The 19,364-nt window shown below is 59.5% G+C and overlaps 1 protein-coding gene across 1 annotated transcript; it reads right to left on the bottom strand.

The window, feature by feature from the left end:
• Positions 1-274: 274 nt before the first annotated feature.
• On the bottom strand, positions 275-18,594 carry LOC126331675 (mucin-4-like; the record flags this gene model as incomplete). The annotated part of the gene is made up of 3 exons (XM_049996511.1): positions 17,729-18,594; positions 16,801-17,212; positions 275-652 (listed from the first exon to the last, which is right to left on the bottom strand). Coding segments are annotated over exons 1-3 (1,656 nt in total), but the record flags the coding sequence as incomplete, so codon positions are not given.
• Positions 18,595-19,364: the final 770 nt, after the last annotated feature.

Genomic DNA, 19,364 nt, shown 5'->3' on the forward strand with positions numbered 1-19,364 from the left:
GGCGCGGACGTAGATGGCGGTACCCCCGCCTGCCGTCGGCCTGTCGTTGCGGTAGCAAACATAGTTTGCTACCTTCACGAGAACTCCTGGCTTGAGGTGAGTTTCGCAGATCAGGCACAGGTCGATGGCCTCGTCCTGCATGAACTGACGGAACTCACCCTGTTGTGGAAACAGGCTGTTGGCATTGAAACCACAGATGGTCAGACCGTGGATAAGGACGTTATCCATGGTGTGGTTTCGTGGCGACGGTAGCGGCCTGGAGGGCCCCCGTTACGGCGGTGACGAGCACCGGCAGTTGCTGTAGCAGGGCAGAGAGGGAGCTCAACATTGCTCCCAGGTCTGCTGCTTCTGGTCGCGGAATTGCCGCAGGAGGTGCCGCAGTTGCGGGTGCGTGGGCGGCGGGGCGCAGCGGAGTGGCTGCGTCCGTTAGCGGGACCACACGCCTAGCAGCTTGCGGCGTGTCTGAGGTGGGGGGACGGTTTAGCCGTCCGCCCTGGTGTTGGTCGTCCTGGGTGCCGGCTGCCTGGTTGGGCGCCTTGGTGGTCGCTGCGTCCGCCCGCCGCCCCCTGGGGGCGTCCGAGGACTCCCCCTTGGTGGCAGAGGCGAAGCTGGTGCCTGGTTGCACCTTTCGTGCCGGTGCCGAACGTCCTTGCTGCCGTGGGCCGCGTTTGAAGGCGGTGCAGCCTCTGTAGCTCGCCACATGTGGCTCGCTACAATTGCAGCACTTGGGCGCCTCCTCCCTCTTCTTTGTGCAGTCTCGACTCTGGTGGGAGTCGGCGCACTTGACGCAGCGGGCCGGCATCGTGCAGTAGCGCGCCACGTGGTCAAGGCCTTGACAGGAGAAGCACTGGGCGCGCCTCCCCTTGGCCTTGAGCGGCTCCACTTCCACTGCGATCCTGGCCACCATCTGCACCTGAAAAATTTTGCGGTTTTCGAGGTTGTCCGGGAGGACAACCAAGAACAGTGGCATGGGCCTCCTCGTCCTGGGCGACTTCATGAGCGTGACCGAGCTGGCCATGAAGCCCAGCCCAGCTAGTTCACCCTTGAGGTGGTCGGTCTCCATTTTCAGCGGGAGGCGGCGAAAAACCACCTTCAGCTGCTTCATTGGCTCCGCATTGTGGGTGTAGCAATGCAGCTTCTCCTTCTCTATGAGCCGCATGGCAGCCCGGTACTCCTCCATTGTGCCGATCGAAACTCTGTACAAGTCCCGACCGGCACATTTAATCTTGGCGGTGGACGATACCGTCTGGAACTTCTCGAGGAAGGACTGGTACGTGTCCTTCCACGATACTCGCCTGGCCCAGCCAGTGTCGCGGGCGGGCGCGGACGGCCGAGAGAGCGGCCGCCACTCGGCGCGCCGCCGCGCCGCCGCGCCGCGCCTCCCGCGCTTGCTACCGCCCAACGTCCGACAGCCTGCGCGGAGCAGCCCCCAACCTGCGCCGCAACCACCCGCGCCATTCAAACCACCGAGGATGGGGCTACACACACCGACACCACGGTCGCCAACCAGTCGCCGCGGCGGCGCCGCAAACCACGGCCAAACTGCAGCCACCGCGCGCCACAGCCTGGGTCGGCCCGCCGAGAATCGCCGCCCCCGCCCAAATGCCGCCCCCACAGCCCCAGCCGACGACCCGCCACAATGGCCAAACCTTCGTCAAAACTCCCACACCGTCGCCGCGGCAGCCCGGCCACCGCGGCCGGCGCCACAGCCACACGAGCCGAGTCGTGCGGCGATGACGGCCGTGCACAAACGCACCTCCGCCGCCCCATCGCCTTCCGCCGTTTTCCCGATCGGCCCGCAGCCGTCGGGCCACGGCCGCGGGCCGTCCTCCTCCTCTCGCCTCGCCCGCCAACACCCACAGCCCTTCCAACACATTTTTTTTTTCTTTTTCCTTTTTTTTTTTTTACTTTTTTACGATCGCCGCCTGCGCAACATGGCACCGGCCGACGGAGCGCCAACCCCCCCGCCACAGGCGAAAACAAAACAACGATAAACAAACAAACAAAATAAATTACCAGCCAGCCCCAACTACAGACACACCGAATCTGCCCTCACAGCCGACCTTACACGCCTCAACGTCAAAAACAAAGGTGGTTTCTTTCTTTCAACGGTTACCTTACCTTAGGTTACGTCAACGTTAGGCTAAGAAGGCGTCAGGGTTAGGTTAAGCGTTGACGTGACGTCACGTCTTAACGTAGGCGTTAAGCTAAGGTTGCGGTCACGTACGTTAGGTTAAGGCGACTTGGGGGTTGGCCTAAGAGCTTAGGTTAGGTTACGTTAGTTTAGGTGGCTGCGTTAAGGGGCTTAAAGAAGTTTAGGAGGTTAAGGCGTCGAGGCGGCCGCACCCCCTTAGCTGCTGCGGCTCGGCCACGCCACGCCACGCCACGCTTTGGGGTTTCATAAGGTCGCGCGGCGGGTCGTCGGCACGCCGCAAAGGACAAAACTGCAAGACGACGTCGAAAAACAAACAACAGGTAAAAAATAAATAAGTAAAAATAAACGACGCCGACAGGCGGGGATCAGCAGAACAAGCAGATTCCGGAGAGCGAACGAGACACACACACACGCACGCACACACACAAACCCCCCCGAGCCGAGAGAGCACAGAGCACCACCACGTGTCGGCCTCCGCTCACCCGACTCGGCTGGGCTGGGCTGGGCTGGCGGCCGGGCCGGATGCACGTACACGTACGGCTACAGCCACTACCCGTACACAGCCGCTCTTCACGCAACACCAGCCAAATGGCGCGCCCGCGGCTCGTCGCGGTCGCAACGCCACGCCGGCACACTTTCGGCACCACCGTTTTCGCGCGCACCGCAAACAAAACGCAGCCGACACACACAGAGAGAGAGAGAGAGAAAAAAAAAAAAAAAAAACACAGAGCGCGAGACGGGCGGCGGCGCACCTTTCGCCAGCCGGCAGGCAATCGACTCGCCCAGTACGACAAACGCGCACGCCACCCCACCCACCAACCAACCAACCAACCAGTCGTCGTCGTCGTCGTCGTCGTCGTCGTCGTCGTCCCGAAATCAAACAAACTCTCAAAAGCACAGCCCCTGCTGCCAACGGACGCAGGCGCCACGCAGCTCCCTTCCCGCCACACTCGATTCGCAGCGCAACTCACCCGGCACACCGTCAAACGACGGGCTGGGCTCGCCGCATCGCCGCAACCTACACACCTTCCCCGCCACGACGCACAGCCCCACCAGACGCCCGTGCCGCAACGACACTACTGCACTACCACTACCGCACTACTCCTCTCGCCCTTGCCATACACGACACAACACGCCAAAAAATGAAAATCCAAATACAAACAAAAACACCGCCCCCACGACCCAAACACATGCACGGCGCGCCAACACACGCGAGGCAAGGCACGCAGCAAACGGCGTCCCCTCCGCGTCGCGCCATCAACCTACACACACAAGGCAACCAACAACAGCCAGCCAGCCAGCCCCACTCTCACGCCGCAAAAACAGAAAACACACCGAAACCGCCAAACGCCGCACATTCGCGCTTCGCACTTACCACACACCTCTCGGCATCCGTTTCGCACACAACGGCGCGACGCACAATACATCATCACGGGCTACGCACGCACACCGCGACCCACTTTTTTACGACGCCCTCGGCAGAGCACACGTGCCCACGCCCACACACAGTCGACACAACGACGCAGCGCGCAGCAGACGCGGCCGCAACACGTACCTCCCCGACGACGCGCCAACACCGCCAGCCACTGCTCACTCGCCCAAGCAACCCGTGCACACAACTGCCACACGCGTCCACCACGCCGCCGCCAACCACCCGCCCGCCAGGGGGCGCTCACGTCCGCGACAACAGCGCGGCACCGCCGGACCGGGCCGAACCGGGCCGAGCCGCCGCCTCCTCTCCACTCGGCACGCCACGTCCTGCTTGCAAAACACATGGCTCGTCCCTCTGTACACACAACGCGCCTGCCTGCGGTCGCCGCCGGCATCTATCTACCTGCGCATCGGAGCCAGGCCGGCAAGCCCACACTTAAATAATGCACTTCAACCAGCCAAACAAACCCACTCTTCCTTTCTTTGCACAGCGCATGCAACAGCAGCCCCAGGAGCCGGGCCCGCCGCCAGCGTCTCCTCCTCCTCCTCTGGGCACAGCCAGCCAGCCGTACCCACCGCCCCGCCCCTGCTCTGCAGAACAAGAAAAAACGAAAAAGTACCAACACACGCACCCAAAGCGTAAGCCAGACAAGACCAGCCTCTCCAAGGCCACACACACGCAAAAAAACAAAAAAACAAAAACACTACAACAGAATAAAATGAAAAAGAAAAAGCAAGCTGTCGCCTCGCCCCCGCCCGTCCCCCCACCCCACCACATTCGCCCCCTCCGCTTGTTTTCCTTTCTACAATTTCCCTCTTTTCCACCCAATATCCCGCCGCGGTTTACGGGCACCGGCCGATTTTGCGCCCGCCCACATGTGTGCCTACTCCCCACCACCATTCCCTCCGCAGCCCGCAGCCCGCAGCCCGCTTTTCCCCCCCTCCCTGCCCACACCACACCACACCACACCACACCACACCACACCGACGGTGCTGACGTCGACACGCACCCAAGACAGGGGCCACGACCGTCTTTTTTCCTGGGCCCATCCCCGCACCGCACCGCACCTCCTTCCAATCAACGCTGTGGCGCCTGTGTCCGCGCGAGACGCGTGCGCGCCGCCTCTCTCAACATCCGTCCGCCGTCCGCCGGCCGGCCCGTTTTTCGGCCCCCAGGCCATCCGTCAACCACCACTGCCACTGCCCCTGCCCGCCCCGCACCACACCACACACCGCTGCTTGCCCCGGCCGTTGCCACCAAAGGCGCCAACCGCAGCCCGCGCGCGCCAGAAACTACAGGGACCCAGCCGACCGACGAAAATCAGAGCAATTGGCCGGGAGGATCAAAAAGAGAGCTCCGAAAACCACCGTAGCGAGGCGTGGGAGGAAACGTTACGAGAAGCAGAAAGGGACCAGGAAAAATTCTGGAAATTTCTTAAAACTCGTAAACTAAACACGAAACATCTACATCTACATGGGGAAGGAACGACCCCACAGACCGAGCTGAAGCACTGGCGGATTCACTAGAAAGGCAATTCCAAGCACCAGAAGCGGTAGATGGCGAAACTGATGACCACCAGGAAATGGTACTCAGAAGGGTAAAACCGCATCCTAAGTGCCCCGATCAGAACATCTTTCACAATCCAATAAACGCAGAAACCCCGTATCTTATCACATCACAAACATACACACATCCTAAGAAGGCATCAGGCCCAGATTCCATCAAACCGCAACTACTACATCACCTACCTCCAGCAACTATCAATTATCTATCTAACATCAGTATATAATGCTTGCTTCAGACTAAACTACTTGGAAACAGGCCCGAGTCATCACATTACCAAAGCCAAACAAGGACTTATTATTTCCGCAAAACTATAGGCCAACTTCCTTGGAAAGGTCCTCGGAAAGCTCATTCAAACTGAACTGAAGAAATTCAATTCTTAAAGGATAACAACATAATCATCCCACAACAATTCCGATTCCGCGAAGAACACAGCACCACCCACCGGGTGACCAGACTAGTCGAGCACATATGTCAGGCCAGAAACATTAGACACAGTACTGGAGCAGTCCTGCTTGACATTGGAAAAGCATTCGGATAACGCCTTATCTACAAGCTCCACCAGTACAACTGCCCCATCCACATTATTGCTTCTTTTCTCCGCAACAGAGCATTCTATGTCCATGTACCAGGAGCGGCAAGTAACACTAGATCCATAGAGGCTGGAGTCCCGCAAGGCTCAGTGCTGGGGCCCATTCTCTACTCAATATACACAAACAAACAGCTGGGAGGACACTTGTCACTATTTGCAGACGACACTGCAGTCTACCGCAGCAGTTCTAACCTGCAATATAGAGTCACAAAAATAGAGCAACACCTACAATCCATCCAGAAATGGGCTAACCAAAAAAACAATAAACGCGGAGAAAACCCAAGCAATACAATACGATTCACATTCAAAAAGAATACCTCCTAACCTGCGTATACGCCTCAGAAATAACAATCTTCCATGGTCAGGCACAATAAAGTATCTAGGCATCAAGCTGGACAAGAGGTTGACATTTAGAGACCACGTTACACACGTTTGTAACAAGGCTGCACCAGCAATATTCAGACTGTGCCCAATCATCAAAGGAAACAGAATAAATATGCGCGCCAAAAAGAAAATCTTCAAAACCGTCATAGGAACCAGCCATCACTTACGGCTCTGAAAATCTGGTCAATGGCCGCAGACACCAACATAACAAGAGTAAAAAAAAGGGTGCACAACAAATAATTCAGAATTGCTGCTGATGCCGGCCGGTACCAGACAAACCGAGACATATACACAAACCATAACATACTCAAAATCCCGGAAATCATCCAAACAAAAATCCATAAAGTTTTTTTTTTTTTCCCACCAAACCACGGATTCGAACCACCCACTCATCAGAAATCTGGGACAAAATCCACCCGACCCAAGAACGACATTTCCCATCACGACAAAACACCACAAACTACAACATACCATGATAAACAAAAATAAAATACAAACACCATAACACTCACTCAAACAACAAACATCTACACACACCCAAGAGACCCTATCATCCCATCATTTTGTTACCCAACATAATCAGACAGAAGGCAGGGATCAAGGACAGATCCGGTCCTTCGAGTACAGGGGGTAAAAAAATACCCATCAGACCAGCTCGCTCTCTCTCTCTCTCTCTCTCTCTCTCTCTCTCTCTCTCTCTCTCTCCGTGCCGACGCTGCCCCGCACACGCGTTCGGCCGACACCACACGACAGGTCTTTGGGGCCCCGCCACTGCGCACACGCACGCCTCCTCCTCTTCCTTAGTTCTTTTTCGCTTTTCTTTTCTCCCCCGCCCCCCGCTCTCACCGCCACATCATCCCGCAACCCTTGGGGGATGTTTCCCAACATCAACGCGCCCCAATTCCACTCTCTGCCCGTGCCGCACTCTCCACTTTGCTTCTCCCCGTCCCCTACACACACGACTACCGAAACCCCGGTTGACACACCTTCTCGTAGGACAGGGGTGCGTGCGTGCGTTGTCTTGACGGTGACAGCAACAGCAACGGATCCGTCCATCCCATTCCCCCCCACTCGGTAAAGAACCATGTTCAACCCACACTACACAACAAGGGGGGCACACACGAACGCGAAAGAAAGGGCAGGGCAGGGGCAACTATCTCGTACACATTCTTCCTCAGAACCCACATATCGCATCAACGAACGGCAGGCCAATTGCGGACTCAGCCGTGTCAGGCAAATCCAACCCAACCAACACCTCCCACGGAAACCCTGACACTGATCCAGCAGTACGTCCACATACATCGCCACACCAAATACGGGTGACGAGTGAGCAACAAATGGAACAATACACAACAAGGGCTGACCTAATAAAAACTGCACGTCACGTCATACCTTCCAGACAGACGCAGTTCCGACGGGACGGCGGAACCGTATACGTACCTTTCAGCCACAACAACCGACCGACTGGACACGCCCGCGTCTCCAGCCAGCCAACCACCAGGGCCACACAGCCCGCAAGTTTCAGCGTCAACACTTCTTAACGTACGTTGCAAACTTTTCAAAACATTGCCACACACACACACACACACACACACCACGAAAAGCGTCAACCTCTCTCACACTGGATACACTCAACACTTTTTGTCGGCGGAGCTTGAGGCCAACGGTTGACACACCCCCACCGGCCACACAGGTTTCCCTTTGAAAATTGCAGTGACGGAGACGGTTGTTTCCGAGAGCGCGAGCTGGACGGAGCTGCGGCGCCGCCGCCGCCGCCGAGGGGTAATGAACGCACGCGATGCCGCATGACAGCCCATCACCCAAAGTTTCACCCACAACTGCACAGGTCGCACCCCCTTTTCGCGCCATACTAGTGTCGATCGTCAATTACAGCTGACGGTGTTCGCATTTGCCACTTGACGGGGGGGAAAAGAAAACAAACATCTGACACGCCATGTGTTTCTCTCTCTCTGTTACATCTAGGTCATTCGGCAGCCACTGTAAAAAAAAAAAATATTTTTACGACATGGTTGGGTAAGTGATTTAAAGACAACAATTGTGGGTCACACACCATAGACCATTTCGATAGTGTTCTTGTTCTTCTCTGTTTCCTTTTTTTATCGCTCAATTGAAATAAAACCTGGGGATGATGCAATGCTGCGATATGGCACAACCGTCGTCCATTGTACACAACTCGGGAACAAAAAGAAACCAATTCAGGGAACGTTCGTTCCTTCACAACGTTTCTTTCAACGCACTTGGTCTTTACCATCCTGTATTCAACACACATTTCCTTTCATCAAACTAGGGCATTTCCATAACAGTATTTGCAATACTGCTTCTTCGACGTCATTTCACCATCTCAACTAGAGACAAACAAACAAACAACAAAATAGGAAAACAGCCTTGAGAACCCCGTCCACCAAATTTCAGTTAGCACGGCATCCAAGATTCTTTTCCGGGGAGTGCAGTGCAGCTGACGCTGCTCAGACCATATACCGTCGCCAGTCTCACTCAACTCTTGCGCATTCCATTCTACGCTACGTGACTATGCAAAAATGAATGAATCAAACCCGCCCAGAGAGCGTCTTGTGCGAGGGGACACACGATATAGAGAACAACAAAACACACAGGGGACACCACCAAAGTTGGAGAGAACGTTTCCACCACGGCAGCCGCGCCGTTACGCGCTTTTTTTTTTTTTTTTTTTTTTTTTTTTTCCTCCCCCCCACTGCACACCTCCGACACCACGGGAACGTTCACCGTCCCGTTGCCCTACACTGGCGTTTTCTTTTCAACCCCCCACCCTATTCCTCGCTCCCCGGACATTCGACCGATCACAAAGTGCAACCTCTCGTTACCGTCGGGTGCCCCTCTTCATCCCCGGGGCGCCAACAACAAAACAAAAACACCACCGACGCCGTCGTCTCGCGTCACCTCACTCAACTGAGCGGAAAATACACGTACATCCAGAATGACGACACCGCCTCCACAAACAAAAACCAGACGTCAGACGTCAGGTCGAAAGAGGGCACCGTACGTCGTGGCGCGTGGTCTCCTAACTCACCTCGCGCGTACAAATACAATGCAATGCGTGTCTCCTCACGTTCACACACACCACCTCCACGCTCCACTTTTACGTCGCCCAACCAACCAACTAACTAACTTAACCCACCCGCTCGGCGTAGAAGCAGCTGTAGGCGGCAACGTGTTTCTCACCCTCGCCACCAACGGTGTGACATCCGACAATCGCGGTTTGCTTTCCGTTCCACACCTCCGGCCATACCATACAAAGGGGACAAAAAAAAAAAAAAAATATATATATCAAACAAGCCAACTCCAGCGATCCGCCCCCCTAACACCAACACGTCTCGAAACACCCACGCCCACGACCCGGCTGTGGCTAAAGTGCGTATCCCAACGTCACACCAAAACCAAAGGCGCCGGCGCCGCACCACACCACACCACAAGCTACAGCTACAGCTGTGCCGCCGTCCACCCGCTCACAACAACAACAATTCCGCCCTTCCCGCAAAGGCATTTTGGTGGCCCTGAAAAGGGCCGTTTTTTTTTTCTTTTCTTCGCCGCGCCGCGGACGAGCCTCCCATTTCCAAGAGCCACCTCCTTACTTGGAGCTCGTGTACTTGGTCACCGCCTTCGTGCCCTCGCTCACCGCGTGCTTGGCCAGCTCGCCAGGCAGCAAGAGCCGCACAGCGGTCTGGATCTCGCGGGACGTGATGGTCGAGCGCTTGTTGTAGTGCGCCAGGCGAGAAGCCTCGGCCGCAATGCGCTCGAAAATGTCGTTCACGAAGCTGTTCATGATGCTCATCGCCTTCGAAGAGATGCCCGTGTCCGGGTGCACCTGCTTCAGCACCTTGTAGATGTAGATGGCATAGCTCTCCTTCCTCTTGCGCTTCTTCTTCTTGTCGCCCTTCGAAATGTTCTTCTGCGCCTTGCCAGCCTTCTTGGCGGCTTTCCCGCTAGTCTTGGGCGGCATCACGAACAAACAGGCAGGCAGGCAGGCAGGCACGCGCAGTCAGTCAGTCAAGCGCTCCGCTCCAGTCAGCGTCTCCCCACACAGTGGCACCCGCCGCACGCCGACGCCGCACCTTTACCAGCTCGCCCTGCTGCGGCCGCCGACCAATGGGGCGCGCGCGCAACCGGCCGCCGCACCCGAGCCCATAAAGGACCCCCACCCCGCCGGCGCCGGCACGCACTCCGCTGCTCGACTCGCTGCGGCTCGCACCGTTCGGGGCGTTGTGCTTTTCTTTCTCGCTTCTTTCCAAACTAGCCCATCGCCATGTCCGGACGCGGAAAGGGAGGCAAAGTCAAGGGCAAGTCAAAGTCCCGCTCAAGCAGGGCTGGGCTCCAGTTCCCGGTCGGCAGAATCCACCGCCTCCTGCGCAAGGGAAACTACGCCGAGCGCGTCGGCGCCGGGGCGCCCGTCTACCTCGCCGCCGTCATGGAGTACCTCGCGGCTGAGGTGCTCGAGCTGGCCGGAAACGCGGCCCGCGACAACAAGAAGACGCGCATCATCCCGCGCCACCTGCAGCTCGCCATACGCAACGACGAGGAGCTCAACAAGCTCTTGTCGGGCGTCACCATCGCACAGGGAGGTGTCCTGCCCAACATCCAGGCCGTCCTGCTGCCAAAGAAGACCGAGAAGAAGGCCTAAAAGAGAGACAGCGCAATCGGCAACCGCCGCGTGCTCCCTTGGCACGCAGCGCGCCATTTGCCGCCTCGGCTCAAAAAAACAAAACACAATCGGCCCTTTTCAGGGCCACCACACAAACCTACGTCCAAAGCAGAATTCCAGTCGTTCGTCGCACCACTTTTCTCTCTCTCTCTCTCTCTCTCTCTCTCTCTCTCTCTTTCTGTGTACGGTTTTTCCTTCTTACACACACAGGCGCCGCCATCTTGTACACACGTACTTGGCCACCTCCTCCACTCCACTCCACGCACGCACAGTCTCGCGACCATTAACCAGCACACGTGGCGCACAACAACACACCTCAAAAATAACCCCTCGGCACTCAGCCGCGCCGCAACACACAGCCCATCCACCGACAAGAAGCATACAAGCAAAGAGGGAGGGGAAGGAAGGAAGGAAGGAAGGAGCTCACACAACGCAAGGGCACGCTTCCTTCCCTCCCAACCGCACCGCACACCACGTCAAAAAAAACTCCAAACAAAACTAAAAGGCCAAGTAGACTAAAAAGGAAAAGAAAAACCAGCAACACAGACTCTTTCGCACTTTTCAACTTCCGATCACTGTGGTGGCCCTGAAAAGGGCCGTTTTTCAATCTATCTCTCTTTCCTTCCTTCGGTCTCACACCGCCTAACCGCCGAAACCGTACAGGGTGCGCCCCTGCCTCTTCAGGGCGTACACCACGTCCATGGCCGTCACAGTCTTGCGCTTGGCGTGCTCAGTGTACGTCACCGCGTCGCGGATCACGTTCTCCAGGAACACCTTCAGCACTCCGCGCGTCTCCTCGTAGATCAGACCAGAGATGCGCTTCACGCCGCCCCTGCGCGCCAGGCGGCGGATCGCGGGCTTCGTGATGCCCTGGATGTTGTCGCGCAACACCTTGCGGTGCCGCTTGGCGCCACCCTTGCCGAGCCCCTTTCCTCCCTTGCCGCGGCCTGTCATTCTTCTTCTTCAAGCGTCTCAACCACAATAATATAAAAAACAGAAAGCAAGGCAAGCTCCTCACCCGGCGCTAGCGAGTCGGCTACGGTTGTGGCGCCCAGCGCGCGCGCCGCCCCCCTATATAGACTCTGGGGCCCCGCGGCCCGCCCTCCCCTCCCCCCACCACCGCGCACCGAGGGCATATAAGCGCAGCACCCGGGGCGCGCGGGCCCGTTGTCAAGGCAGCACCGGACGCCGTCGCGCACGCATATCCTCCACGCCGCATCCGCATCCGCATCCGCAGTAGCCATGGCCCGGACAAAGCAAACGGCCCGCAAGTCCACCGGCGGAAAGGCGCCGCGCAAACAGCTCGCCACCAAGGCGGCGAGGAAGAGCGCGCCCGCCACCGGCGGCGTCAAGAAGCCCCACCGCTACAGGCCGGGCACCGTCGCCCTGCGAGAAATCAGGCGCTACCAGAAGAGCACAGAGCTGCTCATCCGCAAGCTGCCATTCCAGCGCCTAGTGCGCGAGATCGCCCAGGACTTCAAGACCGACCTGCGCTTCCAGAGCTCCGCAGTCATGGCCCTGCAGGAGGCCAGCGAGGCCTACCTCGTCGGCCTCTTCGAAGACACCAACCTGTGCGCAATCCACGCCAAGCGAGTCACCATCATGCCCAAGGACATCCAGCTCGCGCGCCGCATCCGCGGCGAGCGCGCCTAAACCCGCACACCGCCAAACAAACAAAACGGCCCTTTTCAGGGCCACTAACGTCTCTCCGTCGCGAGCAAAACTTTGTCGGTCGCAACGACTAGTTCCCCACTCACTCTCCAGTCCAGTCGTCCCACCCCCGGCCCGGCCCGGCGCCGCCGTTTCCAAAAAAAAAAAAACAAAGCACCGCACCGGCCGAGCCAAGTCGCAAGCGTCAATAGCGCCACCCACACAGGCCACGGCACAAAACGTGACGCCCGGAAAGCAAAGCAAAGCAAAAAAGACTATTCCAAAACCACCACCAAGACAAACAAACAAACGCGGCGCAAAATAAATAGGTAAAAATAATAAAAGTAAAATACACTGTATGTAACACCAACCGCGCGCCGCCGCCCACGCCCGCCAACGACCCCACAATCCAACCACCATCCACACATGAAACAAACAAACGCCAGCAAGCAAGACAGACAGACAGACAGACAAGGCAACCGACCGACCACGACACGACAATCAACACCTTCCCGACGTGCTTTGATGGCCCTGAGAAGGGCCGTTTTTGTTTTTGTCCGGGACCGCGCGACAGCCTCTGGTTGCGCGCCGGCCACCAGGCGACGGTGTCAACCGCCAACCCTTCCCTGCCCTTTTTACTTCTTCTTCTTGGGCGAAGCCTTCGCCTTAGACGGCGTCGCCGTCGCCTTCTTCGGGCGCGGCGCCTTCGGCTTCTTCGTCGGAACCTTGGCGGCCTTCTTCGCCTTCGACGGCGACTTGGCCTTGGCCGGCTTGGCCGCAGCCGCCTTCTTCGCACCCGCGGGAGCGGCCGACGCCGCAGACGCCTTCTTGGCGGCGCCCGCCTTCCGACCGGTCGCCGCCTTCACGCCGCCAGCCTTCTTTGCGCCGGCCGCACGGGCCCCCTTCTTCTCCTTGCTGGCCGGAGCGGCGCGCTTCTTCTTCGCACCACCGCCGCCACCACGAGCCTTGCCGCCCTCGGCCGCCCCGCCGCCGGCGCCGGCAAGCTTGAAAGAGCCCGACGCGCCCTTCCCCTTCGTCTGCACCAGCTCGCCAGCCACGACGGCCGACTTGAGGTACTTCTTGATAAAGGGCGCCAGCTTCTCCGCGTCCAGCTTGTAGTGCGCGGCAATGTACTTCTTGATCGCCTGCAGCGACGACCCGCCGCGCTCCTTCAGACTCTTGATGGCGGCCGTCACCATCTCAGAGGTGCGCGGGTGCGCAGGCTTGGCGCGCGGCTTCTTCGCAGACGACGCAGACTTGGCCTTCTTCGTAGTGCCGGTGGCGGCGGGTGCCGCGGCAGTCTCGTTCGTAGCCGCCTGGTCTGCCATCTTTTGCTTGTTCTCTTTTCTTTTTTCCCCTTGGTTTCGCTTCCTTCTCTCCTTCGACGACGCACAACAGCGAGGGGCGCGCAGCAGAGAATAGCCGCGCACGCTGCTGCTGCTGTTCGACCTTACGGGTCTGCCCTGACCCGTGCAGGAGCAGGCTAAGCAGTCAACTGCTATTCCTGCGGGAGCCTTTCGTTTCGGAGGGACTAACTCTCTTCTTGGATTGGCCTCTGGTTGGTTTCTTCGTGGATGGGGATGTCCTGTCTCTATTGCGGAAGTTTTCACTCCCGCAACAGGTCAGGCCAGCGTGTTGTTGGCCTGTGGTGTGCAGGATGGCCCAGATCCCTGATGAGCCGGTTGTCGGACCGTTCGGCCCGCTCGTAGAAGGCCCGCGCCGATTGCTTGAAGCGGTCGCGGAGGAGGGGTATTCCGGTCTGCTCGTGTAGCCGAGCGGTCGAGTATAGCCTCGGCAGGCGCAGAGCGAGCTTGAGCGCCCTGTTCTGCACCCTCTGCAGCTTGCTGATGTGTGTCTCGGCCGCGTTGCCCCACACCACAGCCGCGTATTCCAGCACTGGACGTACCAGCGCCAGGTACAGCGTGATGCCGTGGTGAGGAGGCAGCGCAGACGAGGGATTGAGCAGAGGGTACAGGACGCGTAGGCGCCCTATTGCTCTGCCCCTGACGTCCTCGATGTGCGGCTTCCATGTCAGCTTGTGGTCCAATGTGACACCCAGGTAGCGGCCGGTCTTGCTCCATGGGACGGGGCTGCCCATGACGGTGACTGGCGGAAGATCGGGCGGCAGTGGTCGTCTAGTGAACACCACCGCCTGGCTCTTCGCCGCGTTTTGTTTGAGGCGCCACTTGGTCGACCAGGCGCCAAGAGCCTCGCAACCTCGTTGGAGAAGACGGCGCATCTCGACCGCCTTCATGCTCCGCACGAACAGCGCAGTGTCGTCAGCATATAGTGCCAACTTCACCGGCGTCACGCGCGGAGCGTCGGCGGTGTACAGAGAGTACAGTAGGGGCCCAAGAACGGACCCCTGCGGCACTCCAGCACGGATGTATCGGTGGGTGGATGTCCCGTCTTCTAGCCTGACATGGAAGGACCGCTCGGCTAGGTATGACCGGAGGAGGACTCCGTGCGACGTCGGTACCCCGTGCACAAAAAGTTTGTACACGAGGCCGTCGTGCCACACGGAGTCGAATGCCCTAGAGACGTCCAGGAACACCGCCCCAAGGTATTCCCGAGTCTCCAGGGCGCGCATGGCTTCTTCTACCATCCGCATCAGCTGGTGGACGGTGGAATGGCCCCTCCTAAAGCCGAACTGCTCGTCGGGAATGATGCCCTCCGCTGTCACGTGGCGGAGCAGGCGTCTGGCGTACAGGCGCTCGAACACCTTCGAGAGTGCCGGCAGCAGACTGATTGGCCTATAGTTGGCGGCGTCCCGTGGGTCCTTGTTTGCCTTGGGGATTGCCACCACCTCTGCATGTTTCCATACAGAGGGGTAGACCCCAGAGCGAAGGACCTGGTTGAAGATGCCCGCCAGGAATGGGTGTGCACCCGCCGGCAGGCTCTTCAGCAGATGGTTGGTGACGCCGTCAGCCCCGCCAGCCTTCTTGGTGTTGAGCGCCGTTATCTGCACGGCCACCTCCTCCTCGGTGATGGGGTCGATCTCGTCCGCGGCGTCCCTGGCTTCCAGGAACACTGGGAGCTGCTCCTCAACCCGGTGGAGGTGCTCCTCGTCGATGTTATCATCCACCGGGGTGAATGACAGCTCGAAGTGGTCCGCCAGGGCGCCTGCCTTGCCGTCCGGGCTGCAGACGACATCTTGTCCGACGAGTAGCGGCGGGACGCGTTGCCTTCTGCGTAGGAAGGACTTCACAGTCCGCCACGCGCTGCCGTCCTCGGTGTTGAGGGAGGCGACGAAGTCTGTCCATACGTTGTTCCTGTGCGCCTCAGCCGCCGCTTTGATGTCTCTCCGCATGCGGTTGAGGCGCCGTTTCGTTGCGGGTTGGCGCGTGAGCTGCCACTCCCGGAAGAGGCGGTTCTTCTCCCGTATTGCGTCCCGGATGGGAGGCGGCAGGTTACGGGAGAAGTCCCTGGTACCCTGTGGAGGGGCAGGGGAGGCCGCATCGGCTGCCTGCAGCAGCTGACGCGTGAAGAATTGAAGGGCGGCATCCGCCCCCACTGCCGCGGGGTCAGGTGAGTCCGCCAGTGATGCCAGGACGTTGTCCTGAAATCGATCGCTGTCCAGGCGCCGGTACGTCTGCCGACGTGGCGGGAGCATGGCTCCAGCGATGTCGATTCCATAGACCACCGGCAGGTGGTCGGACGACATCGCACACCGCGTGGTGGCGGTCGTGTGGTGCCCGATGCCTTTTATGACGGCGACGTCGAGCACGTCCGACCGCCCCCTGGCCGGGAAGATGGTGTGGTCCTGTGGGCCCAGTACCAGGGCGCCATTCCTCTGGGCTGCGCGAAGAAGTCGGCGGCCACTGACGTTCGTGAGGCGGGAGTTCCATTCCGGGTGTTTCGCATTGAAGTCACCCGCAATGAAGACCCTCCCCCCAATCGCCAGCAGTGCGTCGACGTCTGCCTCCTGGAGGTGTCCACGTGGTGGCCTGTATGCAGCCACGAAGGTTATTTGCCCCACAGCCGTCGTGACGTTCACCCCGGTGACTTCCAGGGTGGCCATGGCGGGGAGCAGCACCTGGTGGTGCCGGAGTGAGGCGCGGACGTAGATGGCGGTACCCCCGCCTGCCGTCGGCCTGTCGTTGCGGTAGCAAACATAGTTTGCTACCTTCACAAGAACTCCTGGCTTGAGGTGAGTTTCGCAGATCAGGCACAGGTCGATGGCCTCGTCCTGCATGAACTGACGAAACTCACCCTGTTGTGGAAACAGGCTGTTGGCATTGAAACCACAGATGGTCAGACCGTGGATAAGGACGTTATCCATGGTGTGGTTTCGTGGCGACGGTAGCGGCCTGGAGGGCCCCCGTTACGGCGGTGACGAGCACCGGCAGTTGCTGTAGCAGGGCAGAGAGGGAGCTCAACATTGCTCCCAGGTCTGCTGCTTCTGGTCGCGGAATTGCTGCAGGAGGTGCTGCGGTTGCGGGTGCGTGGGCGGCGGGGCGCAGCGGAGTGGCTGCGTCCGTTAGCGGGACCGCACGCCTAGCAGCTTGCGGCCTGTCTGAGGTGGGGGGACGGTTTAGCCGTCCGCCCTGGTGTTGGTCGTCCTGGGCGCCAGTTGCTTCGTTGGGCGCCTTGGTGGTCGCGACATCCGCCCGCCGCCCCCTGGGGGCGTCCGAGGACTCCCCCTTGGTGGCAGAGGCGAAGCTGGTGCCTGGTTGCACCTTTCGTGCCGGTGCCGCACGTCCTTGCTGCCGTGGGCCGCGTTTGAAGGCGGCGCAGCCTCTGTAGCTCGCCACATGTGGCTCGCTACAGTTGCAGCACTTGGGCGCCTCCTCCCTCTTCTTTGTGCAGTCTCGACTCTGGTGGGAGTCGGCGCACTTGACGCAGCGGGCCGGCATCGTGCAGTAGCGCGCCACGTGGTCAAGCCCTTGGCAGGAGAAGCACTGGGCGCGCCTCCCCTTGGCCTTGAGCGGCTCCACTTCCACTGCAATCCTGGCCACCATCTGCACCTGGAAAATTTTGCGGTTTTCGAGGTTGTCCGGGAGGACAACCAAGAACAGTGGCATGGGCCTCCTCGTCCTGGGCGACTTCATGAGCGTGACCGAGCTGGCCATGAAGCCCAGCCCAGCTAGTTCACCCTTGAGGTGGTCGGTCTCCATCTTCAGCGGGAGGCGGCGAAAAACCACCTTCAGCTGCTTCATTGGCTCCGCATTGTGGGTGTAGCAATGCAGCTTCTCCTTCTCTATGAGCCGCATGGCAGCCCGGTACTCCTCCATTGTGCCGATCGAAACTCTGTACAAGTCCCGACCGGCACATTTAATCTTGGCGGTGGACGATACCGTCTGGAACTTCTCGAGGAAGGACTGGTACGTGTCCTTCCACGATACTGTAATCGGTGGCGGGGCGGGTGCCCGCCTCTTGGGTGCCTCAGCTTCGTCCATGGGCTCCGGCTCGTCAGGAACGTCGACGAATGAGTTCGCTGTCGGCAGCGGCTGCACTCTCTCAAGCCGTTTGGCCCGAGCAGTGTGCCGCCGCTTCGGGACAACGAAGCCGTCGTCGGTCCCCTGATCTGCCTCCGAGTGGGCAGCAGCTTCTGGCGTCTTCTTCTTCTGACTTTGCATGCAGGTAGAATCAGAGATGGCGGCGGAATCTTCCTCCTCCGCAGCTGCAGGCCTCTTTCTAGAGGGCTGCGCTGTATCCATGGTTTCCGCCTCGAGCAGTTCGCCAAGGTTGGCCTCTGGGATTGTGCTGTCTCGTGGCAGGGCAGTGGCGTGCTCTGTCGTCGCGCCTGACGGTACAGCAAACGGCGTATCTGAGGTCTCTTCACTGGCTCCCGACGGTACGCTCACATCTTCGAATACCTCGCAGCCAAGTGACCTCAGGTGCTGTTGGAACGCGCGGAGTGCTCGTTCGTCGGCTTCCTGTTCAGGGTACACAATGCCCCGCGATAGTCGGTGTACAACTAGGTACACCTGCTCTGGTGTGAGCGGGCTAGTGCGCATTGGGTGTACCGCAGCGCAGTCCGCAGTCGATTGCAGCGTCGTCATACGTGGGGGGCCGGATGCAGCCGCCGACAGAGCTGCCTCGGTCGCCCGAGGTAGTCCCGCCGCGCGGCAGTCCGCCGCTCCCTGCGCCTGCGTAACGCCGTCCTCCTCGCTCGGCATCCTAACTCGGAATGCCGCGCACGCGCCTGGCCCAGCCAGTGTCGCGGGCGGGCGCGGACGGCCGAGAGAGCGGCCGCCACTCGGCGCGCCGCCGCGCCGCCGCGCCGCGCCTCCCGCGCTTGCTACCGCCCAACGTCCGACAGCCTGCGCGGAGCAGCCCCCAACCTGCGCCGCAACCACCCGCGCCATTCAAACCACCGAGGATGGGGCTACACACACCGACACCACGGTCGCCAACCAGTCGCCGCGGCGGCGCCGCAAACCACGGCCAAACTGCAGCCACCGCGCGCCACAGCCTGGGTCGGCCCGCCGAGAATCGCCGCCCCCGCCCAAATGCCGCCCCCACAGCCCCAGCCGACGACCCGCCACAATGGCCAAACCTTCGTCAAAACTCCCACACCGTCGCCGCGGCAGCCCGGCCACCGCGGCCGGCGCCACAGCCACACGAGCCGAGTCGTGCGGCGATGACGGCCGTGCACAAACGCACCTCCGCCGCCCCATCGCCTTCCGCCGTTTTCCCGATCGGCCCGCAGCCGTCGGGCCACGGCCGCGGGCCGTCCTCCTCCTCTCGCCTCGCCCGCCAACACCCACAGCCCTTCCAACACATTTTTTTTTTCTTTTTCCTTTTTTTTTTTTTACTTTTTTACGATCGCCGCCTGCGCAACATGGCACCGGCCGACGGAGCGCCAACCCCCCCGCCACAGGCGAAAACAAAACAACGATAAACAAACAAACAAAATAAATTACCAGCCAGCCCCAACTACAGACAC

Source organism: Schistocerca gregaria, unplaced genomic scaffold (genome assembly GCF_023897955.1).
Source record: "Schistocerca gregaria isolate iqSchGreg1 unplaced genomic scaffold, iqSchGreg1.2 ptg001395l, whole genome shotgun sequence".
NCBI lineage: Eukaryota > Metazoa > Arthropoda > Insecta > Orthoptera > Acrididae > Schistocerca > Schistocerca gregaria.